General features: G+C 50.6%; 1 protein-coding gene across 1 annotated transcript in view; it reads right to left on the bottom strand.

Moving 5' to 3' along the window:
• Window positions 1-11,047: 11,047 nt before the first annotated feature.
• ARMC9 (armadillo repeat containing 9) overlaps window positions 11,048-25,328 on the bottom strand; it is an 88,592-nt gene continuing 74,311 nt past the window's right edge. The window contains exons 21-25 of the mRNA XM_049769356.1: window positions 24,907-25,022; window positions 20,590-20,711; window positions 16,143-16,239; window positions 12,355-12,527; window positions 11,048-11,459 (exon numbers count right to left, since the gene is read on the bottom strand). Coding sequence (XP_049625313.1) covers window positions 11,437-11,459; window positions 12,355-12,527; window positions 16,143-16,239; window positions 20,590-20,711; window positions 24,907-25,022 — 531 coding nt within the window. The 3' untranslated portion in view covers window positions 11,048-11,436. The remainder of the gene's footprint in view (window positions 11,460-12,354; window positions 12,528-16,142; window positions 16,240-20,589; window positions 20,712-24,906; window positions 25,023-25,328) is intronic.

The following is a 25,328-nucleotide window of genomic DNA, read 5'->3' on the forward strand; positions in this document are numbered from 1 at the left end:
CATCTGTATTTCTTCTTTGTCAAAGTGTCTGTTCATTTCTTCTCCCCATTTTTTGATGGGATTAGATGTTTTTTTCTTGTAAAGTTCTGTCAGTGCCTTGTATATTTTGGAGATTAGCCCCTTATCTGATGGGTATTGGGTGAATAGTTTCTCCCACTCAGTGGGTGGCTCTTGTATCTTGGGCACTATTTCCTTTGAGGTGCAGAAGCTTCTCAGCTTAATATATTCCCATCTGTTAATTTCTGCTTTCACTTGCTTGGAGAGTGCAGTTTCTTCCTTGAAGATGCCTTTAGCCTCAATGTCCTGGAGTGTTTTACCTACGTATTGTTCTATATATCTTATGGTTTTGGGGCTGATATCGAGGTCTTTAATCCATTTGGATTTTACCTTCGTACATGATGTTAGCTGGGGGTCTAAGTTCAATTTTTTGCAAGTGGCTACCCAGTTTTGCCAACACCACTTGTTGAAGAGGCTTTCTTTGTTCCATTTAGGATTTTTTGCTCCTTTATCAAAAATTAGATGATTGTATGTCTGGGGAACATTCTCTGAGTATTCAAGCTTATTCCACTGATCTGAGGGCCTGTCTTTATTCCAATACCATGCTGTTTTGATAACTATTGCTTTGTAGTAAAGTTTAAAGTTGGGGAAAGTAATTCCTCCCATATTCTTTTTCCCAATGATTGCTTTAGCTATTCGAGGGTGTTTATTGTTCCAAATAAATTTCAAAAGTGCCTGGTCCACTTCTTTGAAGAATGTCATGGGTATCTTTAGGGGGATCACATTAAATCTGTACAGTGCTTTGGGGAGTATTGCCATTTTAATGATGTTAATCCTGCCAATCCATGAGCAGGGTATATGCTTCCATTTCCTCGTGTCCTCTCTTATTTCTTGGAGCAGAGTTTTATAGTTTTCCTTGTATAGGTCCTTCACATTTTTAGTCAAGTTGATTCCAAGATATTTGAGTTTGTGTGACACTATAGTGAATGGAGTTGTTTTCTTAATGTCCATTTCTTCCTTATTAGCATTGGTGTATAGGAAGGCCATTGATTTTTGTGTGTTAATTTTGTAGCCTGCCACCTTGCTATATGAGTCTATTGTTTCTAGAAGCTTTTTGATAGAGTCTTTGGGGTTTTCTAAGTAGAGTATCATGTCATCTGCAAACAGTGAGAGCTTGACTTCTTCCTTTCCTATCTGGATTCCCTTGATATCCTTTTCTTGCCTAATCGCTATAGCGAGTACTTCCAGTGCTATGTTGAATAGGAGTGGTGAGAGAGGACAGCCTTGTCTTGTGCCAGAATTTAGAGGAAAGGCTTTCAGTTTTTCTCCATTGAGGACAATATTTAAACACCTTGGTAACCAACATGATTGTGATTGGGTTTCAGTCATGTAAGATGACCCCCCCATCACCAGTGTAACATTCCCATCACCAATGTCCCAAATATCCCTCCTCCACTCCCCACCCCCACCTGTACTCAGGCTTTCTATTTCCCTCATATATTCTCATTGTTAGGATAGTTCTCAATGTAGTTATTTCTCTAACTAAACTCATCACTCTTTGTGGTGAGGTCCATGAGGTGGGCTGTATCGTCCAGCCCTCCTCTCTTTTGTCTCGGAAAATTGTTGAGAAATGTCTTTCATTTTTCTTAAAACCCATAGATGAGTGAGACCATTCTCCATCTTTCTCTCTCTCTGACTTATTTCACTCAGAAAAAATAGATTCCATGTACATCCATGTATAGGAAAATTTCATGACTTCATCTCTCCTGATGGCTGCATATTCCATTGTGTATATGTTCCACAGTTTCTTTTCTTTTCTTTTCTTTTCTTTTTTTTTTTTTTTGGGTCACACCCGGCGGTGCTCAGGGGTTGCTCCTGGCTGTCTGCTCAGAAATAGCTCCTGGCAGGCACAGGGGACCATATGGGACACCAGGATTCAAACCAACCACCTTTGGTCCTGGATCGGCTGCTTACAAGGCAAACGCCACTGTGCTATCTCTCCGGGCTCATTCCACAGTTTCCTTAGCCATTCATCTGTTGAAGGGCATCTTGGTTGTTTCCAGAATCTTGCTATGGTAAATAGTGCTGCAATAAATATAGGTGTAAGGGAGGGTTTTTTGTATTGTATTTTTATGTTCCTAGGAGTGATATAACTGGATCGTATGGGAGCTCAATTTCCAGTTTTTGGAGGAATCTCCATATTGCTCTCCAGAAAGGTTGAACTAGTCGGCATTCCCACCAGCAGTGGATAAGAGTTCCTTTCTCACCACATCCCCGCCAACACTGCTTGTTCTCATTCTTTGTGATGTGTGCCAATCTCTGTGGTGTGAGGTGGTACCTCATAGTTGTTTTGATTTGCATCTCCCTGATTATTAGTGATGTGGAGCATTTTTTCATGTGCCTTTTGGATACTCCCTACTTCTGAATGGAGAAAGCTCCTGCACATCTCTCAAAGCCCACCTCAGGGCCTGGAGAGATAGCACAGCGGCGCTTGCCTTGCAAGCAGCCGATTCAGGACCAAAGGTGGTTGGTTCGAATCCCGGTGTCCCATATGGTCCCCTGTGCCTGCCAGGAGCTATTTCTGAGCAGACAGCCAGGAGTAACCCCTGAGCACCGCTGGGTGTGGCCCAATAACCGAAAAAAAAAAAAAAAAGCCCACCTCAGATGTTCCCTCCTGGACACAGATTGGCTGGCATCCCATTGGCTCTCCTCTGTTTCCCCCTTTCCAGCCTGGTGGTGCTGAGCCCAGGAACCCAGCTGCCTGCCTTGGCTGTCTAGAGACAGCTTGATCCGGAAACAGACGCTGAGCTGGCCTGGGGGGACACGGTCCCCTCAAACCCCTGCCCAGCACTAGGTTCAGCTCACACTGACAGGCATTCACGCACGTGGGCACTGTGCCCTGCGCCTGCACAGCTGGACAGGCCCTTCCCTGGCCACCAGTGACTCACTGCCCTGCCAGGCAGCCAGCACGGGCACACACAGTGGCCTTTCAGGACCCAACCACAAACACTAGCTCAGTCTTCCTCCTCTGGCCGCCAGCTCCCCACCGGGGCCTCCCCCAGGCCTCTTCCTCTCCCAAGCACAGGCCCTCCTGTCTCTCATCACTTTGCTCCTGTCCAAGCTCCAATGAATGGCCTAAGCCTGGCCAGGTGCGTCCGGCTGCCCTTCTTGTTCCTCTAACTTTGGGGCTGAAACGCGGAAGCCTCCCTAGATCCTACCTCATCTCTTTACACCACAGGGATATGAGGCCCTGAAAAGAGAAGAAGGGTGGAGAAGGGGGGCCCCATTGTGGGCTGAGGGTAGGGGATGAAGAATAGGGGGCTGACACAGATGCCCAGAAGATTCCACAAATGGGGCCCAGATACTGCTGCTCCAAACCCAGTTCTGGGTTGGAGGCCCCCCTCCATCTTCGGGTGGGCTCTGGCCAGTTTGGGTGTTTCATCAGCCCCCACCCTCTGACATCTGGAGCTCATGATCTGTGTTTCTCTAGGGAAGTTTGAGAGTGGACCCTGGGGATCGGCCCTTTTTTTTCCTACAGACAGTCTTCATAGGGGGGCGGGGAGTTTGTGGTAGGGCACCCAGAACAGGAGGGGTGGTCAGGCTGCATAGATCTGGGGACAGGGAAGGGCAAGGGTCAGACAGGCCCTCAGCCACAGAGCCCTGGAAGGCTGAAGAGGTTCCGTACATGAGTGGCCCAGGGCAGGGAGCCCACCTCAGAGCCCCAATATGAGAGGGGGGTTTGTGGTGAGAAAAGCATCAAAGGATAGGTATGATGGCTTCAACCCAAGGTGGTGACTTATGGGGTACTGAGCTCACCCCATGCATGGAAATATCCCTCTGAGAGAAATCCATGATCTGATTGAGCACTGAGGGCCATCAGAGAAGTAAGCAAAGCACCCCATTTTTCCCCAAGGAGTGAAGAATTCCTGGGAGCCAGAGAGATTACAACTGGGAAAAAAAGAATGAAGGATTTGAAGTACCTTAACTTTTGTTTTTGTTTTTGGGCAACAACCAACAATGCTCAGGGCTTACTCATAGCTCTGCACTCAAGAATCAGTCCTGGCGATGCGTGGGGGACCATATGGATGCTGGGGATCAAACTCAGGTCAACCTTGTGCAAGGCAAGAGCCTTATGCGCTATGCTATAGCTCTGGCCCCAGCACTCCAATTGTTAAGATTTCTACTTTATTTATTTATTTATTTATTTTGCACCTGTCCTTACCCCTAAGATTTCTACTTTAGAGAAGAATTCCTCTGTGTCTGCTAGCTAGCTGCTTATCTTCCCTTAGTTCTCCTATCAAAATTCCCTATCCATTGAAGTGAAAGGACAAGCATGTGTGTCTGGAACCTCAGAGAAAACCAGAATCCAGAGCAGTCTCTAGAGAAAATACAGGGGGGAGCAGCATGTGGGCTGTTTTTGAAGGCTGTGACAGTGCAGTGATAAAACAATACAGCCCTGACATATACACTGATACACAGATCGATGGAGCAGAATAAAGAGCCCAGAAATAAACCTTTGTACAGTGTTCAATGCCAGTAGGATTAAAGGAGCCAGCCAAGCACAGGTAATGGGGAAAATCGGTCTTTTATAAATGGCAATGGAAAAATGAGAGATACATACAAAAGAATAAAAATAGAACCTTTGTCCTATACCTTATCCCAAGTTAACACAAAATGGGCTCAAGATATGAATACAATAGGATCTGAAACAAAAGTTTTTTGTTTTTTTTTTTGTTTTTGGGCCACACCCGGTGACGCTCAGGGGTTACTCCTGGCTATGCGCTCAGAAGTCGCTCCTGGCTTGGGGGACCATATGGGACGCCGGGGGATCGAACCGTGGTCCGTCCGAGGCTAGCGCAGGCAAGGCAGGCACCTTACCTTTAGCGCCACCGCCCGGCCCCTGAAACAAAAGTTCTAAGAAAACACATAGGGGTCAGTTTTGGTCTTGGTAATTATTATTATTATTATTTTTGTTTGTTTGGGGGGCACATCCAGCTATGTTCAGGGTTTAGGAGTCACCCTTGGCAGTGCTTGGGGAACTGGATGAGATGGTAGGGACCACACCTGTGTCTGCCCTATGTAAGGCAAGTGCCCTGCTCTTTACTTTCTAGCCCCAATTTTTATTATTTTAGGGTGGGGCCACAGCCGATGAGAGTCAGAGCTTATTCCTTCCTGGCTCTGCACTCCTGAATTACTCCTACATTCCAGTGCTCAGGAAGACCCAGTTAAAAATTTTTTAATCTAACACCAAAAGTAAGGTAACAAAACTAATATTAAACAATTGGACTGTGGGGCTGGAGCCATAGCACAGGGCGTTTGCCTTGAATGCAGCTGACCTGGGTTCAATTCCTGGCATCCCCCAAGCCCAAGTGTGCCAGGAGTGATTTCTGAGCATAGAGTCAGGAGTAACCCCTGAATGCTGCTGGATGTAACCCAAAAACAAAACACACAAAACTGGACTATACAGGTATATTAGTACAGATCGCTCTTTAGATAAATTCTGGGACATTATTTATTTAATCTTTTATTTAATTATTAATTTATTAATTATTTAATTATTTAATTATTTATTATTTAATCTTAAAAAGGACATTTGGGGCTAGAGAGATAGTATCGCAGGTAAAGTACTTGCCTTATGTGTGCCTGATTAGAGTTCAATTCTTAGCATTCTTTTTTCCTTGGTTTTGGGTCACACTTGGTGGTGCTTAGGGGTTACTCCTGGTTCTACACTCAGAAATCGCTCCGGGCAGGCTTGGGGGACCATAGAGATGGCAGAATCGAACCCGTGCCTGGCCATCCTAGTCAGTCACATACAAGGCAAATGCCATACTGCCATACTTCAGCCCAGTTCTTGGCATTCTATGTGGTCCCCAGGCCCCTACAAGGTGTGATTCCTGAGTACTGAGCCTGTAGTAAGCCCTGAGCACCACCAAGTGTGGCCCGAAACAAACAAACAAACAAAAACAACAACAACAAAAACCAATAAAAAATGAAAGGTCAATTAGTAGAAAAACTGATTATAGGGTAGGTGAAACAGGGAGAGGTTGATGAAAGCAGAGAATTCCAGTTCTAAAATGAGAAATATTCACACTATTCTGTTGTCCTGACTGCAATGATTTACAATTTAAATGCCCTACTATTTTATATCAATTGCACCTTACAAACAAAACATAGGCATGGAGAACCCGAGTAACAGTACAGCAAGTAAGGTGCTTGCCTTGCATGTGGCTGACCCCAGCTAGTCTCTGTCACCTTCAGGAGTGAAGAGAGCCAGGAGAAAGCTCTGAGCACAACTGTGTCACCCCCCCACCCCCCCAAAAAAATAGACATGGAAAATGATAATTGAGAGGAAGATTTTCAGAAAGGAATAGAAAAGGTGAGATTTTGTTCCCTGTAGAGATCACCTATGTGGGAAAAACAAGAAGAGCTCAGGAAAGAAATGGGGTGTAAGAGTTCCCCAAAGAGATGAAAAGCTGACCAACAACTGAATGGAAAGAGACAAAGGAGACAGAGGAGAAAGGAAGGAAAGAGGGTGAGAAGGAAGAAAGGAGAGGAGAGGGGCCGGAGCGATGGCGCAGTGGTAGGGCATTTGCCTTGTACATGGCTAACCCAGGATGGACTTTGGTTCGATCCCTGGCATTCCATATGGTACCCCAAGCTAGAAGCGATTTCTGAGCACAGAGCCAGGAATAACCCCTGTGTGTCACCGGGGGTGGCCCAAAAACCAAAACCAAAAACAAAAAAATAGGAGAGGAGAGCTGGAGGGGAGGAAGAAGTGAAGGAGAGAAGAATAAATGAATGGGAGGAGGGAGTGATTGCCATTGTTCACCAAGGGCAGGAAACAAGTATTCCCCTGACCCCGCCCGTCTCCTCTCTCCTCACAGGAGCTCTTCACACTCCCATTTCCTCTGGGAATCAACTTTCCCCCACAAAGTTCATCTGACACTCCCTAGAGCCAAGTCCACCCCTGATCCCCCTGTCCACATCTGGAGCCTCAGACCCAGCCCTCTGTATCCTCCCTCACAAGCACAGCAGGAGGTTCAAGGCCCACTGGCCCAGCCCTTCATCTCTCAGAGATATACCACTAGCCTGATTCGTAGAGACAAACTCTCCAGTTCACTGGTCTGTGTAAAGCCCCAGAGCCCTTTCATTTCTTTTTTTAAAATTTTTATTTTGGGAACCACGTCCAAAATAAAACACAAAAAAGATTGTTCCTGGCAGGGCTAGGGGATCATATGGGGTGTGGGTGTGGGTGTGGAGGGATTGGGGGATTAAAACCTGGTTCAATTGAGTCCACTCTCTGCTGTGCTACTTGCTCTGGCCCTGATGAGTTTAACTGTAGTTATGGGGGCTGGAGAGATAGCACAGTGGTGGGGCGTTTGCCTTGCATGTGGCAGGAGAGACCTGGTTTTATTCCCGGCAGTCATCCCATATGGTTCCCCAGTCTGCCAAGGGTGATTTCTGAGTGTAGAGCCAGAAGTAACCCCTAAATGCCTCTAGGTGAGGCCCCCAAAACCAATCAATCAATCAATAAAGTTTAGGGGCCGAAGAGATAGCATGGAGGTGTAGGGTATTTGCCTTGCATGCAGAAGGACGGCAGTTCAAATCCCGGTATCCTATATGGTCCCCCAAGCCTGCCAGGAGCGATTTCTGAGCGTAGAGCCAGGAGTAACCCCTGAGCGCTGCCAGGTGTGACCCAAAAACCAAAACTAAAATAAATAAATAAAATAAAGTTTAAAACATTAAAAAAATAACTGTACTTATGACTTTGATCTTGGACCAGGTTGCTTGATCCCCTGGCCTGAGAACCCTCACAAGGACACACCCAGGATGTGACTATAGTGAGTAAGTCCACAGACCTATTATCAGAAGGAAGGACAAGGGAGAGGTTCTGCATCGGGCACCCAAGAAGCGATGGTTTCCAGGAAGCTCATGCGCGTGTGTGTGTGTGTGTGTGTGTGTGTGTGTGTGTGTGTCTCGGGGAGGGAAGCTGCTCAGGGTGGGTTTCCAGAAATCTTTTCCCAAGGAGGCTTGGAAGGAAAATGGGACCCACTCTGGGGATTCAAATTTTTGTTTCCTGAGGTTGGAGCAATTGAACAATGTGTAAGGGGCTTGCCTTGCACATGGCCAACTCAAGTTTGATCTCCGGCATCCCTTGATGTGCCAGACTGATCCTTGAGTACAACTGACTGTGCCTTAGAAAACAAGAGAGGGGCCTGAGCAATAGCAATAGCACAGCGAGTAGGTCCTCTGCCTTGCACACCAGTGTGACTCATCTGACTCCATGCCCGGCATGCCATATGGTCTCCTGAGCCCACCAGGAGTGATCCCAGAGCACTGCTGGTGTCACTCCCAAGCCTAAAACAAATACTACACCAAGACTCCATAAAAAAAAGTGTTCCCTTTCTGGAAAATGAGAGGCCGGGTAGGGCTTTATGAGGGTGGAGGTGGGAAGTGGCATTCAGCGGCCAAAGGTCAAGACTCCAGCCAAACAGGCAAGCATGGACCGGATCTGAGCCCAGAGGCAATCTGTGGGGGAGACAGAGTGTGTGTGTGGGGGCTGGGTGCAGATTTGCTCAGATCTCATGGCAGTACCTGGGAGTCCTGGGCATAGAACTCAGCCCATGTGTAGGGCCAGAGACCTCCAATAACCTGTCTCCAGCTGAACCACACCCATTCTTGCTCCTCTTAAAAGATGCGTGGTTGGGGAGATAGTATGGAGATAGCATGGTGTTTGCCTTTCATGCAGAAGGACGGGTTGTTCCAATTTCCCAGCATCCCATATGGTCCCCTGTGCCTGCCAGGGGCAATTTCTGAGCATAGAGCCAGGAGTAACCCCTGAGCGCTGCCGGGTGTGACCCCCCCCAAAAAAAAATGCGTGATCTGTTTTTTTTGGGGGGGGGGCGGGTTGGGCCACACCTGGCAGTGTTCAATGGCTACTCCTGACTCTGTACTCAGAAATCGCTCCTGGCAGGCTCCCAAGACTGTCTAGGAGGGAGTTCCCCGGTCAGATGGGCATTGGGGGAATAGAGCAGCACCAGGAGTGATCCCTGAGTACAGGGCTAGGTATTAGCCTTGAGCAACATTGGTTGTGGCCATAAAAAAGTAAATTGGCAATAAATAAATAAATAAATAAACAAACAAATAAAAGTAAATTGGCAGAGGGACCAGAGAGACAGATAGGAATAGGGTGCTTGTCTTGGATGTGGCAGACCCAGATCGATCTTCATAAGCACAGAGCCCACCTAGGAGTGGCCCCTGAGCACAGTCAGGTATAGACCACCCAGGCCAAGCAATTTAGTTAAATTGGAAACAAGGAAATGGCAGCCACTCCAGACCAGCCTTCCACCATCCTCGGCTCCCAGCCCCAAAGATAGCCCTGGTGTGTATGCCTGGGAGTACAACAGAATGTTGGGCCCCCAAGAAACGGGGTCAAGGAAAGTTGGGTGATTCAGAGTCGCATCTGTGCCCTGGAAGGAAAGACCTGTTGGTGTCTATTCCTGCAGTGCCTGAGTACTCCAGCCCTGCCCCTGAACCAACACAGGGCTGCCTTGCCTCCACCTTTTTAATCACCAGAGGTGGATAGCCTGGGAGCTGCTAAACCCCACAAAGACAGGTCTGTAAACAAGAGTTTGTGGATGCCTCTATGGACACCCCACAGATTACAGAAGAATTGATTGGCAGGACAGAGCTGATCTCCGGAAATCACACCTGGGGTCCCGCCCTCCTCATATGTATCATTGGGGACACATCCAGCAGTTCTCTCAGCAGTGCTTGGGGGACCATGTGTCAGGGATTGAATTTAAGACTCCCACAAACCTGTTCTTTTTGGGGAATAAAGGGTGGGGTTAGTCCATCCTGGCTGTGCTCAGGGCTTATTCCTGGCTCTGTGCTCAGGGATCACTCCTGGCAGAGCTCAGGATGTTGCTGAGGATCAAACCTGACTCAGCTGTGTGCCAGGCAAGCAAGAACGCTACCTACTGTACTATCTCTCCCACCCCAATAAATTCCTGTTTTCTCAGACCACCCCTGCGTCTTCCAGTAATGGGCTTTGACTGGCAGCTCTTCTGTATAACTCAACCACAGTCAAGAGTCAGAGGTGCTGGGTGCTAGAGCAATAGCATAGCGGTAGGATGTTTGCCTTGCACACGACCAACCCTGGAAGGAGTCCAGTTCAATTCCCAGCATCCCATATGGTTCCCGGAGCCTGACAGGAGCGAGTTCTGAGAGCCAGGAGTAGTAACCCCTGAGCATCACAGAGTATGGCCCGAAACCCCAAAAGCAAACAAAAAAAGCCAGAGGTGCTGGGCCCAACTGGTAGGCCAAAATTTGTACCACTGGCTCATGGAGAGGTCAGGAGAGGCCCCCCAACTCCCGATCCAGAAGAAAGAAGAGTGAAGAATGTGGAACACCTGCACGCAATATGTATTGATTTGGGGTTTGGGCCACACCTAGTGGTGCTCAGGGAACCATATGTGGTGCCAGAGGTCAGCTGCATGGAAGGAAAGTGCTCTATTCACTGTGCTATGGCTTTAACCTAGGCCAGGCCAGCCATAGGGAGCTGAGAAATTGGTGGGTGGGTGGAAGGGGTAGGTAGGAGGAAGGGGAGATTGTTTGAAGTGACTTGACTCCTTTTTGGGGGCTGTGGCATGCTGGGCCTTGTCTAGGTTTCCAAGGGACTGATACGTCAAGGCACCTCAGCCTCTGCTTTGCTGTCGACATGGCCCACAATCTCAGAAAATACAGGGTCAAGTTTAGGAACCCTCATGCAGATGGTGCTATGGTCTTGGGGCCACCAGGACCGTACCTGGGGGACCGGAGTGATTAGGACAGTGGAGAGGGCATTTGCCTCACATATGGCAAATACAGCACTAAATATGGTCCCCTGAGCACTATCAGGAGTGATCGATAAGCACTGAGCCAGCAGAAAGCCCTAAGCACCACTGGGTGTGGCCCCTAAACCCAAAACCAAACAAATGGGGTAAGAAAATCAACAAAACCAAAGTGGATCTTATCTCAAAGTCTTTATTTTAGTGGAGTCCAGATGCCACTGGGAAACTGGGGTTCCTGGCTTTGCAGGACATAAGAATCTTCTTCCTGGGGTCCAAGACTTAAGGTCCCAGTAGGGCCCCACCTTGTGGGGGCCAAGGGGACTATTTGCAGCCACAGCCTCATAGTGGAAGGGGCTGAGGGTCAAGCCCAGTCTTGGAGGGCTCGAACTGCAGGACGGGACCCTGCTGTGAGCACATCTGTGAGGGACAAGGACGTCAGCAGGCTCAGGCCCGTGGCTGGAGGTGCTGCTCTGAGTCTCCAGTTGGCTCAAGGTTGCTCCGAGTCTCTTGTCCACTTGAGGTCAGTGGGCTGGAGGGTCTAGGATGGCGGGAGGGCCCATGGAGGCGTAGAGTGCTCAGTGCCGCATCAGCTGCCATGAGATGGGCCTCACTTTCTGTAGGGGGGGCTGCCTGCAAAGAAAGTGGGGAGTGGGTAACAGAACAGAACTTGGGGACAGACCACGTCTGTCCCACACATTTTGCTGGGTGCTGTCAAGTGTGTGTGTGTGTGTGTGTGTGTGTGTGTGTGTGTGTGTGTGTGTGTGTCTGCAAAGAAAGTGGGGAGTGGGTAACAGAACAGAACTCGGGAACAGACCACGTCTGTCCCACACATTTTGCTGGGTGCTGTCATGTGTGTGTTCAGGGTGAGAGCTGGGTGAGAATGGGGGGTGGCACTGGCTAATCTATACTGCATGCAGCCTATGCAGCCTAAGGGTGCCCAGCTAGACACAGTAATAATGGGGTGCAGACCCCTGGCTGCTACTGCTATGTGGGAACTAGGGGTGGATGAGGGCAGACAAGGGAGGCCTGTTCCCTGGCTCTTGGCTTGGCCTCATTCTGGGCCTGACCCAGCCTTGACACTGACCTTGGCCCTCGGGTAATAAGAGGGGCAGGTCCCTACATTTCTGTGTCACACCTACTTGCTCTTTGGGGCCAGGAGTGAAGGGCAGCCCAGCAGGAAGGGGCTCAGGGTGACTCAGATTCCTGCCAGTCCCTTTTGTTCTGCAGCTCTTTTGTATTTGCCTGAAACCTTTTAGAAAGACCTGGAGAGGGATTGTTGGGGCTGATGACCACAGAGGGGGCCCCAGCCACTCCCCATCCACCTGCAGCCTGGGCACCTGCTACAGCCCATCTCCAGACCCCTGAGCATCTGCTGAGTCTTGGGGGCCCCTAAGCAACCTTCACCCCCAACAGAATCCCTGAAGTGGTACAGCCTGGGGATGGGCAGTCAATAGGCCCCCTGGGCAGGGCAAGGGTGGGCCCGACTGATTCAACATCATTCTGGGGCCAAGGATCCCTCACTTACTGTGCAGCCCCCTCAGGGAGGATGGGGTAGAGTTGGGGCGGCTGGCCTGCTGGGGGCCCCACGGGGAGAACTGAGGGGCAGGAGCTGATGCCTTGGCATTGGGTGGGTTCAGCTCCAGAATCTCTGGAGTCCGGGGTGTCCGGGGCTTGCAGATGAAGGTAGATGTCAAGTCCCTGGAGGTAAAGGTGGACCAGAAAGTCACAATGATGACCCGGCGGGGTGAACCAAGGCACAACACACTGCCCACTGCCCCAGAGCTCACTCTCTGCAGAGCCCAGCATAGGATCCAAGCTCTGGAGCTAAGTGTTGTACGCAGGATCCAGTGTTCTATCCCTCGCATGGCACGGTCCACTGGACACTACCAGAAGTGAGCCCTGAGTATGGATAGATGTGCAGAAAAATAAAAGGAAGGAAAGAAGGCAGAAAGGGAGGGAAAGAGGGTGGAAGGAAGGAAAGAAAAGAGGAGGGCTAGAGAGATAGCATGGAGGTAAGGGGTTTGCCTTGCAATGTAGAAGGATGGTGGTTCAAATCCCAGCATCCCATATGGTCCCCTGAGCCTGCCAGGAGCGATTTTTGAGCATAGAGCCAGGAGTAACCCCTGAGTGCTGCTGGGTGACCCCAAAAAATAGAGGAAAGGGGAAGAAAGTGAGAGAAAGGAAGAAATGAAGGAAGAGAAAGAGAATAATAAGGGAGGGAAGGAGGGAGGAGAAAGAAAGAAGAAAAGAGAAGGGGCCAGAGTGATGTACAGTGGGGAGGACACTTAGCTTCAACATGGTAGACCCGGCTTTGATCCCTGATATCTCGTGACCCACCTCAGCCCTACAGGGTGATGATCCCTAAACATCACCACCACCATTCCAACAAAATAAAGAAAAACTTAACAAGTCAGGGGAAAAGATGGTCAGGGGAGCTTGGGGAGAACCCCTGAGACACTGTGCCCCGCAGCCTGACCTTGGAGCCTAGCGGGTCTGTCAGGGCTACCGGCATGATGGAGGAGGCTGAACTGTGACCTCCAGGAGGGATGATCCTAGATCTCACTTTGCTTGGAGGTTTGCACTGCAATTACTTACTGTGTAATTACTTACAAGACATTCCTGGAACAGTCTCTGCCTTTGGTAACACAGACCCTAAGTGACACCCTGTTGGCTCAGTGTTGCTGAGGGGTGTGGGAATCAGGCTAACACACCTTGAAAGCAGTGTCCAGGATGGAGAGATCTCACAGCTGAACCAGGTTTGGTTTACAATTCTATATGGTCCCCTGGGTTCTATCAGGAGTGGTCCCTTGAGCACAGAGTCAGTAGTAAGCCCTGAACACTGCCAGGTTTGGCTCAAATATCCAACCAAACCAAACCAATCACTAATAAAAGGTAATGTGTCCTACCCTGGTCTCTGGCTCGGAATTTTGTGATCAATGGAAGGGCCTCTGCCATCAGGGACTCCCTTCTTTGGGCTGGAGAATGGGATCCTGGAAATTCTCCAAAATAGCATGGGCTTGGGGCCTGAGAGATGGCACGGAGGTGACGCATTTGCCTTGCATGCAGAAGGCTGGTTGTTCGAATCCTGGCATCTCATATGGTCCCCTGAGCCTGCCAAGAGTGATTTCTGAGCATAGAGCCAGAAGTAACCCCTGAGCACTGCCGGGTGTGACCCAAAACAAAATAAAACAAAACAAAAAATAGCATGGGCTTACTTACTCCTGGCTCTGTGCTCAAAGATTATCCCTAGTGGTACTCAGGGAAACCTACGTACTGCTGGGATTACACTTGGCTCAAGCACCCTGGCTGATGAACTCTCTGCGCCCCCTTTTAGGGTTCTTAGCTCTTTCTCTCTCTCTCTCTCTTAGCTCTTTCTCTCTCTCTTTCTCTTAGCTCTTTCTCTCTTCTCTCTTTCCTTCCTTCCTTCCTTCCTTCCTTCCTTCCTTCCTTCCTTCCTTCCTTCCTCCCTCCCTCCCTCCCTCCCTCCCTCCCTCCCTCCTTCCTTCCTTCCTTCCTTCCTTCCTTCCTTCCTTCCTTCCTTCCTTCCTTCCTTCCTTCCTTCCTTCCTTCCTTCCTTTCCTTTCTCTCTCTCTCTGTCCTTCCTTCCTCCTTTCCTTTCCCTCCCTCCCTCCCTCCTTTCCTTTCCCTCCCTCCCTCCCTTCCTCCCTCCCTCCCTCCCTCCCTCCCTCCCTTCCTTCCTTCCTTCCTTCCTTCCTTCCTTCCTTCCTTCCTTCCTTCCTTCCTTCCTTCCTTCCTTCCCTCCCCCGCCCTCTCTTTCTTTTTTTTTTTTTGGACCACACCCAGCTGTGCTCAGGGGTTACTCCTGGCTATCTGCTCAGAAATAGCTCCTGGCCGGCATGGGGGACCATATGGGACACTGGGATTCGAACCAACCACCTTAGGTCCTGGATCGGCTGCTTGCAAGGCAAATGCTGTGGAGCTATCTCTCCAGGCCCATTAGCTCCTTCTTTCATGTTAGGGGGAGGGAGGCCTCCTAAGGGGCCCTTGCAACCATGCCTGGGGATACTCAGCCTTGTGCTGTTTGAGCTGGTTCATGCTGGGAGTCACCAACCTATCCTAGGGGTGCTTGGAGAATCAGGTGAGGCCAGAAATGAAACACCAGAACCCCCACACGCTATGCAAATGCTCCGGCTCTGAGGTTATTTTCTACTGCATTGTGTTTTGGGGCTTGGGGCTACTCCTGCTGGTGCTCAAGGGCCCATATGAGATGCTGGGGATTAAACCCAAGTCGGCCACATGCAAGGCAAATGCCACTGTGCAATATTCCTCTGATGTTTGCAAAAGTCCTTCCTGCCTGTGATGGCAGGGACAAGTTTCTGTAGGCCTGGGTCCTCCCCATCCAACTCTGAGAGAGTCTGTACCAGTTCCCTACAAAGAGGCAGAGGGAGAAGAGGAGAAGGGGGAAAGGGAGCAGAAACAGGGGGACAATAAGTGGTACTTGGGATAAAAACCAGCCTGGATGCTGCTAGATGGGCATCCTACTTGTTGCACTAGCTTTCCTGCATAAACTCCAGCAGCAGCTCAGCTTAAAGCTGTGATGAGCACTGTGAGAGGGGCACCTGGGTTATCTTAGGGTTACAGCACAAGCTTTGAGTAGCTGCGGGAGGCACTTCCAGAAGACAGTCTGGGGGTTCCGTACCCCAGGAGGCAACACTCTTGGGGGGTGAGGGGAAGGGAGCAGAGGGTCTGAGGCGTTTGGCTGGGGCCCAGGCACAGCACCCAAAGTCAGAGACCCTTGAGGGACCACTCTGAGGCCTGCTCATGGCTGACACCTCAGGGTGCCCAAGTGAACTGCCTCTAATGGACTCCAAGGGGTGTCTGAGCTCAGCCCCATATCTTGTCAGGACCATGAGGTCTCCCCTCTGGAACAGCTCAGCCAGAGGGCACTGGGGTGGGGGCAGCCCAAGGCCCTCCATTGGCTCCAGGAACCCTGAGAAACTGCTGGGGCTAGGGGCTCATTTGTGAGGAAATAGTCTGTTTCCTCCCATGGTAGAAACTAATGAGACCTCGGTTTCCCCATGCTCACCATCTCATGTGACTAAAGCAAGAGAGAAGATGGGGTGCACCCCAGCAACTGGCAGGCCTTATGGCTGCACACAGAGCTGCTTCCTCTCCTTCCCACCTAACACCTGGGTGTTTATGCCAAGTGACAGGGGAACTGGACACGGTCCCCAGTGTCTCTTAAAGGCCCAGCTCAAGGCCCTTTTGCTTCTGGTTCAGTAGCCAGGTTAGAAGAACCCTGGACTGGTGAGAGGCCCTGCTGGAAAGTGACTGAGATCCCCCGAAGCCTACCTGGTTGTCTCTGCACTGCCCAAATCTTGGGGTGTCTCTCTAGGCTGGCTCTGACGTCGAGCTGGAAGCCACTCTCCAGGCCTTCCATGGACAGTGGCTGAGAAGGAGAGAGAACTTGGTCAGCAGTGAGATTTGGGCCCTCCACCATGCTGGGCCCTCAGAACCACATGCATTTGGGACACCGCTTGATGCTCAGGTGAACAGTTTTGTAGCTGGGAATTAAAACTGCGTAGGGAGTGCTGAGGGAAAGCTCTAGTGGGGGGCCCAGAGCAGAAACCCCCATACCTGTGCCTCACCCAGTCTGTCAGCAAAGAGCCAACAAGGCCGGAAAATGTTTCCCTGGCCCTAGTGCCTTGAGTAAGAGCCACAGTTCTGCAAATCCCCTCCCAAGGCTGGCCACAGCCCCAGAGCCCATCACTACCTTCAGCTGCTCCCACTGACTTCTCTAAGGACACCTGGAGGGGCAACACAACAAGCACAGACCTTAGGGGTCACAACCCACATTGAGACCTACTGATGGTGAATAGCCCAGGATGCTTCTGAGAGCCTAGGGCACAGGGTATCTGCATCAGATGCAACTTGTACCCCTTCTTGTGTGTGTGTGTGTGTGTGTATGTGTGTGTGTGTGGTTTTCCCTGTACCTCTCCTGAGCACCATAGTGGGGGTCCCAACCCCTTGACCAAGCAACGTTCAATCTTACAGATGCCCTTGAGCCTCTGTCATGTGACTGTTGCTTCCTCTGGAACACCTCGAATCTTCCCTGTGGCTCTCCTCGGCCCAGTGGTGAAGGAAAGTTAGGTGTGCTTTGAAATCCATGAAACTCTTCATTTTTTGTGGGGGTGGAGGGGGCCCATACCTGGTACTGCTCAGAAGTTAACTCCTGGTCCTGTGCTCAGGGGGACCACATGGGATGCCAGGAATCGAACGTGAGTTGGCTGTGTGCAAGGCTAACACTGAACCTGCTGTACTATATTGTTCTGGTTCCACAAAACTCCCTTTTGATCCAAAAGAGGAACCATTTGCTTCTAGAATGGGGTCCTGGGGCAGTTCTGGACAATTCCCACAGGCCAGCTTCCCCCAGGATGGGGCCTCTCATTCATTCTCAGGGCAGCTGGCTGTGCTCTTAGTTTGCAGCCCCTCAGCAGGGCAGAGATTAAGGAGCAGTAGAGGTCCAGGCACTTCTCTTCACCCAAGGCTGGGTCATGGGACATCACAGCCTGGGAAGTCCCCTGGGGTCAGGGGCCTCAGGTTACCTTAGTGGGGAGAAGCAGGAAGCTGCTTTGCTGGGGCCTCTGAGGTCAATCTGGTCTGTTGCCAAAGAGCTGTCAGCTCCATTCTGTCTTTCAATATGTGGAGATTCCACCAACATAGAGGCCTGGAATCCAAGGGGTGCTTGTGTGCGTGTGCGTGTGCGTGTGTGTGTGTGTGTGTGTGTGTGTGTGTGTGTGTTTCAACGGTATGTACATGCATGCATTAGGCAGGTGAGTGTATATGTATGAATGACAACACAAGATAGGTGTGTATAAGTGTGAATGTGTGTGTGCAGGTATATATGTGAACATGTGCTATGCTGAGGCTTTCCTGGGACAACTATTTTCTACCAGTGAGATACATTATAAAATCCGACATAATCTTGGTTGTAGGGAAATGAGAACAACTTCCTCAGGCCAATGATTTGCAATATTTGAAGTGGAGTCTTAGAATAATCTCAGGCTCTGTTGGCTTTGCTTCAAAAAAAGCACACCATTTTTTTTCTTTGAATTGTTTTGGGTAATACCCAGACGCGTTCAAAGCTTACTCCTGGCTCTGTGTTCATCAATCACTCCTGGCAGTACTTATGGGCCCATATGGGATGCTGGCGATCAAACCCGAGTTAGCTGTATGCAAGGCAAGCACCGTCCCGGCTGAGCAGACCTTCTGATCCCAGTTGAGTGACTGGCGGGGGGGGGGGGGGTGGGGGGGATGTCTTGCATGTTCCCCTTGGGGCCTCTGGGTGCTCACTGAGGCATGGGTGTGAGACGGTCTCTGTCTCTGGACCCACTTCCTGTGATTCCCAGGCTCTGAGTCCTAGTGGTCATGGGAAAGGAACCAGAATCCACAGTGGTCTTGTGTGAGGCTAGAACCACAGGGTGGTGAGTGGGAGCCCTCAAAAAGAAAGCTTACACAGAGAGGACTGAGGGAAGCCGAGGACCGGTCAAGGTAGAGAACTCAGCATCATGAACCCTCACCGATTGCTCCCCCATACAGAGGGGTAAGGAGCAAGACACGGAGGTGTGCAGCAGTGATGGGGGGTCAGCAGCGCAGGGAGCTGGGAGTGAAGGGGCAGAGCTGACAGGGGCAGAATGGTACAGGCAGGGGTCAGGGTGAGGGCACACTGGAGAGGGTATTTGTCTCACATGCATCAACCCAGGTAGAATCCCTGGTATCCCACATGGTTCCCTGAGCACCACCAGGAATAATACCTGAGTGCAGAGCCAGAAATGAGCCTGAGCAACATTAGGGCGTGGAACCCCTAAAAGAAAGCATAGTGTAGGTGATAGTTGTCCCACTGAGGGCCCCAAGGAAACCATCAGGAACAGGGGCAGCTGCTCTATGCAATGGGATGGAAAGGGGACATGAGAATGGACTCACAGGGGCAGCTTAGGGGTTCAGGTTCTGCCAGGTGTGGTGGCATCTCCAAAGGTTCAGGCTCACCCACTGAGGGGTGCTGGACAGGTGGCTAGATAGCAGCTAGGCCTGAGAAATCAGGAGGGCCCCGGGGGTGAGCAACACAAGAAATGGGGCCCATTCAACCACACAGTGTGGCCCGGTACCAGGAAGAGCAAGGGAGGAACCACTTACAACTCTGAGGACCCTAAGGCTCAGTGAGCTTGAGGAGAGGGGTGCCCTTCACAATGAAACACTGCAGTGCCCTCCACAGAACCAGCTGTGAAATCACCCCCTCAAGGGCAAAGCCAGCTGTGTCTTTTGGGGGCGGGGGGAAAACAAACACCTCTCCCTGCTCTCATGTATTTTTTTTTGGGGGGGGGCACACCTGGTAATGCTTAGAGGTTACTCCTGGCTGTGCACTCAAAAATTGCTCCTGGCGGGCCCAGAGAGATAGCACAGAGGTGTTTGCCTTGCAAGCAGCCGATCCAGGACCAAAGGTGGTTGGTTCGAATCCCGGTGTCCCATATGGTCCCCCGTGCCTACCAGGAGCTATTTCTGAGCAGACAGCCAGCAGTAACCCCTGAGCACCGCCTGGTGTGACCCAAAAAACCTCCCCCCTCCAAAAAAAAAAAAAAAAGAACAAAAATTGCTCCTGGGGATCTTGGGGATCGAACCTGGGTCTGTCCTGGGCAGTCCAATGCAAGCCAAACGCCCTATTGCTGTGCTATATCACTCCAGCCTCTGCTCTGGTGTATTCTGGTAAAACAGGACGTCTCTGAGGCATGGGGTCATCCACAACTTCTCTGTGGGCCATGCAAGTAGACAGAAATGAAAGCCAATCATAACCGCCAAAACTTAAGATCAAAGCAGCAGGTGTTGGTGCCTAAAACCTTAACATCAGCTGCAGAAACCCCAGGGGTGAGTTCACACGAACACGGGCCAAGCAGCATCTTGGAAACCTGCTCACACACTGCCCAGAGTCCCCTGTGCTCCAGGCTGGACTGGATGCCGTTGCCCTCCGTGAGGGAGACTCAGGAGAGCACCAACTGCTTCTCAGCCTCGACCCTGGCCGGCGGCCCTGTTATTTCCTGTCGGCATAGAGATGAGGGTCTTATCTGGCCAGCTCGCAGCCTCTCAATTTCCTCTTGGAACATGGAAAAGAAATGCTCCCTGTGTTTCTGTCTCAGATCTATTTTTTCTGGCACCTCAGACAACAGAATCTGCCCATCCCCTCATGGCTTCTGGCAAACTTGATGCCTCACTGGGCCCAGTTGGGATCCTGACACACACTTGATGCTCAGACCTGGGATTGCAGGACTAGGGCCTTGGTTAGACAGTACTTTTGGAAGCCATGATGATCTCATGTTAAGACTGTAGACCAGGGGCTGGACCTGGTCTGACCTCGTCAGACCTCCAGCATGGAGGTAAAGTGTTTGCCTTGCATGCAGAAGGTCAGTGATTCGAATCCCGGCATCCCATATGGTCCCCTGAGCCTGCCAGGAGCGACTTCTGAGCATAGAGCCAGGAGTAATCCCTGAGCTGGCTGGGTGTGACCCAAAAACAAAAACAAAAACAAACAAAAAAAAAGACTGCAGACCAATCCCATTCTCCCCATCACAGATCCGACCTCAGAACTGGCAGGAGTGAGTCCAGGACAGAGCAGCATGAGGAAAGGCTCGTGGTTGGACTGGGGTGATCCTGGTCCTAGGAGTCTGCTGAGATGGGACCTGTTGGGGTGTGCCTGCTGTATCCCCAGGCGAAGAACAGTGACATCACTCCATGCTGCCTGTAGACTTACAAGAAGAGAAGTGAGGTTCAGGGGCACCAGGTTCACTCCCCTTGCAAGTGGGCAATGCTGGGAAGTAGCCGTTTCTGGTGTGCTGGGCAGTCTGTGCTGGGGAAGATAGATGGTCTGGGAGCCTAAACAAGAAGACAAAAGGAGAGACAGACATTAGCACAGGAAGGCAGGCCACATCTGGGGTGTGTCACACTGACACACACATACAGACACAGAGACACAAACAGATGTATAGACACAGAAACACATAAGACACAGATACATATATCTACACAGACATGCAGAAATAGACACAGAAATGTACACAAAGACACATATACAGAGACACACAGATTCACAGAGATACAGATATACAGAGACAGAGATACACAGTCACAAAAATACACAAATTTGGGGTTCTCTGCAGTACTTTGGCTGCTACCAGACCTTTGTAAAGGTCATAGTAGCTCCTGGGAAGAACTTTGCCTCACCATGGGGTGTGCAGGCTCCCCAATGTCACTAGCCTAGGACTTCATCCACACAGTACCACCCTCTCTTTTTGTTTTACAACAGTGGGGAAACAGACTGTAGGTGACAGGGATTTGGGGAGCTGCAGGGAGACAGATTCAGGCTAGATGGAGTGGGTGGAGGGTGAGAGCCAGAGTGCAGCACACATCAACCAGGGGGAAGGAAATGAGGCCCCGGGAGGAGTCTCTCGGGGTGGTGATGGGAACATCTGAGTAGAGATCAGTTGGACAGCCAGGCCTTCACTGGCCGGCAGAGTGGGTGTCTGTGGAGGCAGTGGGTGTCTGCTGGCAGACTGGCAGCAGGAAGGATGGCAGTGACTGACTATGACTGTAACCATGGACTGAAAGAAGGCTGTTACTTCTTCCCAAAGCCAAAAGCTAATCTTACCTGGATGGTGAGACCCTTCCACAGCTGGGAGGGGTCTGTGGTTGGTAATTAAGAGTGGCCTGGGGAGAAGGGGTGAAGGCAGATGCAGCAAAGAGACAGAGGCAGATGCAGCAAGGACGATCAGAGACATAGGTTGGATACAGAGAGGCTGGCTGCTTAGCTTAGAGGCCATATGAAGAATATGCACATGGCGCTTAGGGTCTGTAATAAAGCTGGATTTCTCCTGAAACTTCATCTGACTGCCTGCGGATCATTTCCTGAACCCACAGACCTGTGGGCCAAAGGGGTTGCAGGCGCCGAGCCGGGCCGAGAAAGGCCCCACCACCATCCTCCACCACCAGGACTCTATATAATTAATAATGAAATCAACAGGAGACCAGCAGAGAAGCAGCTGGGACACACAGAGGCTTGTTGAGGGGCCCCAAAAGAGCTCAGGCAGTGGGAGGCCACTGGGAAGCAAAGTAAAATGACCAGGCATGTTTGGCTGAGATAGGCTGGGCAAGATCCATGGGCTGTGGGAGGTGGGAGGGCATCTTCTAGGCTGGGATCAAAGGGTTCTTCTAGGCACCTTGGAGTTACCTCCAACCTTGATTAGAAAGTTACTGTTGTTCATGGAAAACACAAAAACAAAAACAAAAAGCAAAAGATTCCTAGAAAGCTCTGCCCACACTGGAAATCTGAAAAGGATTCTGAAGATGGTGACACAGGCTTGCTCTATCCCCAAAGCCAGCCATGGCTTGGTGCTGTCATCAGGGGGCTGGCCCGCTCCAACATCTGAACTTTCACAAAGCAACAGGCGTTTGCTTTCTCCACTCATGGACCTTCATGGTGTAGGGGGTTCATGAACCCGGCCTCTCTGATGGACCTTAACTATAGTGCTGCAACAAATATCTCTGCCTGCCCATCTGTGGGCACCTAAACACCCTGAGAATTAGAATCACTGCCTCCCAGAGTCCTGGTTTTCATGGTCCATGATATGAAATGGGAAAGATAAGATTCTCCATTGACCACACTGCGGGCACTCAGGATGATGGGAGGGTGTGGCTGAAAACCTTCAAAATGCTTGTTTTGGGGCCACACTTGGCTGTGCGCAGGGTTTACTCCTGGCTCAGCATTCAAGAATCACTCCTGGTGGTACTCAGGGGACCATATGTGATGTCAGGATTGAATCCCAATAGGTTGCCTGAAAGCAAGTGTCCTCCCCACTGTACTATGGCTCCAACCCCAGGATCATCTTATTCTTTGGGAGCCCAAATCCTGCAACATATTTCCAATAGTTTGCCCCCCAAAAAATGCCAGGATAGGGCCAGAGTGATAGCACAGCGGCAGGACATTTGCCTTGCATGTGGCCAACCTGGGATGAACCTGGGTTCAGTTTCCAGCATCCCATATGGTCCCCTGAGCCTGCCAGGAGCGATTTCTGGGTGCAGAGCCTGGAGTAACCCCTGAGCACTGCCGGTTGTCCCCCACTCTCCTCAAAAAAACCCACCAGGATACATCAGGCATGAAGACTGCAGGAGCTGCAGGCTCCTACCTACTGGAGGCGGTGCTTCAATGGGAGAGTCTCCGCCTAGGCTCTCTAGACAGTTCAGCTAAATATATCAATATAATAAGACGGTTGTGTGAATCATATGCAGGAGTGGTCAGTAGTTAGCAACTCTTGGATAGTTCTCCCTGGGTTATTTTCAGCCTTTTTTTCTGGATGTTTCTACAACAGCAACAAAATTCTGGTTGTAGGTTTCAAAGAGTGGTATGATAACAATGATCTATGTTGCTATATAGTCATTTAAAACTATCTGTCCTTTAAATAATAAAAGCCTCAAAATAGAGGCATGGGATGTGAACTTTGGGTTTTGTTTTGGGGTTTTTTTTTTGGAACACACCCAGTGGTGCTCAGGGTTGTTCCTCGCTCTGCACTCAGGAATTACTCCTGGGGTGCTTGGGGGAACTATATGAGATATTGGGGATTGAACCCAGGTCAACGGCGTGCAAGTCAAGCTCCTTACCCACTGTGCTATGGCCCCATATGATGAGTTTTGAGATCAAATCAAACAGACCTCATAGTACAGGCCTTGAAGCATTGCTAGGGCATGTCCCAGGACTCAGGATAGAGGAGGGTGGGGGACAAAAAAGCTCCATTCTGCAGGCCCTCCTAGGACCTGTGTGCATATGGATCCCAGCACATCAGATCCCAGTCAGATCTGACATATCTGACTATTGCTGTCACCCCGGTGAACTGAGAGCCCCTCAAGGGACATGGCAGGAAGTTACAGCTCCATTGGAATAGCCCTGAGTGGACTGTGTCATGGCATGAACTTGGGGCCAGACTTTTGAACACAATCACTTGCACTCTGCACCCCACAAGTCCTACTCATGCCTGCTAATCTCCAGCCAGCTCTTTGGGCAGAAAAAGGGGGCATCGTAACTTGGGAGAAAGCAGCCCCAATCTGGCCCAGATTACGGTTTTACGGTCTTATTGATTGATTGATTGTTTTTTTTTGGTCACACCTACTGGTGCTCAGGGGTTACTCCTGGCTCTGTGCTCAGAAATCATTCCTGGGGCTGGAGAGACAGCACATCGACGTTTGCCTTGCAAGCAGCCGACTCAGGACCTAAGATGGTTGGTTCGAATCCCGGCATCCCATATGGTCCCTCGTGCCTGCCAGGAGGTATTTCTGAGCAGATAGCCAGGAGTAACCCCTGAACACCACCGGGTGTGGCCCCAAAAAGCCAAAAAAAAAATTCATTCCTGGCAGTCTGAGGGACCATATGGGGTGCCCAGGGATCAAATTTGCATCAGCCACATGAAAGGCAAATACCCTATCCTCTGGTCTATAGCTCCAGCCCAAGATTACTGTTTTGTTTGTGCCAATGAGAAGGGAGTGAAAGAAGGATTAAGTCACAGCAGAGGGAGAATCAAGGACAGGCTAGAGCTGGGGAGAGGCTCAGGGACCTTCCCTGGGCCCAAATCTCAGCAGCTGCTCTTGGTTCCTTGGGCACAAGGGCCGGAAGTTGCCTTGGAGAGCTGAGTAGCCCTCCAATCAATTCATGTTTCACAAAAAGAAAGCTGGGGTCTGACAGAGGGAAAATTTTTTTTGTGGGGGGTCACATCTGGCAGTGCTCAGGGGTTACTTCTGGCTCTGCATGCAGAAATTGCTCCTGGCAGGCACGGGGCACCATATGGGATGCCGGGATTCGAACCACCCTGCTGCTATGTTATCTCTCCGGTCCCTGGCAGAGGGAAATTTATCCTCCCCGCACTTTCCTCCAGAAATTACCCAAGAGAAAAAAAAATTGCAGAGGGAAATGCTTTCTAGCACTACCTTTATTTGGCCTCTCCAGACACATTCCTGACGCCGTCGCTTGTCACACTCTGAAGGAAGCTTAGCAAAGAGACCCCCTCCAGCATGTGCCCAGACTTACGCGGGGGGCCCAGCCCTGTGTCCCCCGGGGGTGACAGGCCGGCGCAGTGGCTCAGCCCCGCTCCACCGTGCACCCGGCGGCCCCTTCTGCCTCGCCTTCCCCGTGTTGGTCATAATCTGTAGAAGAAGGAAGCAGATGTAGGCCTGAGAGCTACAGTAGAGTTACGCCTGCAAGTGGAACAAGCATCTAGGGCAGAAAGAGACTGGGGGGTGGGGGGCCAGGGGAGGGAGGGAGGATCAGGAATCATTCCAACTGTGTGAAAATTGAGGGCAAACTCCTTTGGTCTGCATAACACTAAACCTCCTATCAGTATGTATGTTTTTGTTTTGTTTTGTTTTGGTTTTTGGGTCACACCCGGCGGCACTCAGGGGTTACTCCTGGCTCTATGCTCAGAAATCGCTCCTTGCAGGCTCGGGGGACCA

Source organism: Suncus etruscus, chromosome 2 (assembly GCF_024139225.1).
Source record: "Suncus etruscus isolate mSunEtr1 chromosome 2, mSunEtr1.pri.cur, whole genome shotgun sequence".
Lineage (NCBI taxonomy): Eukaryota > Metazoa > Chordata > Mammalia > Eulipotyphla > Soricidae > Suncus > Suncus etruscus.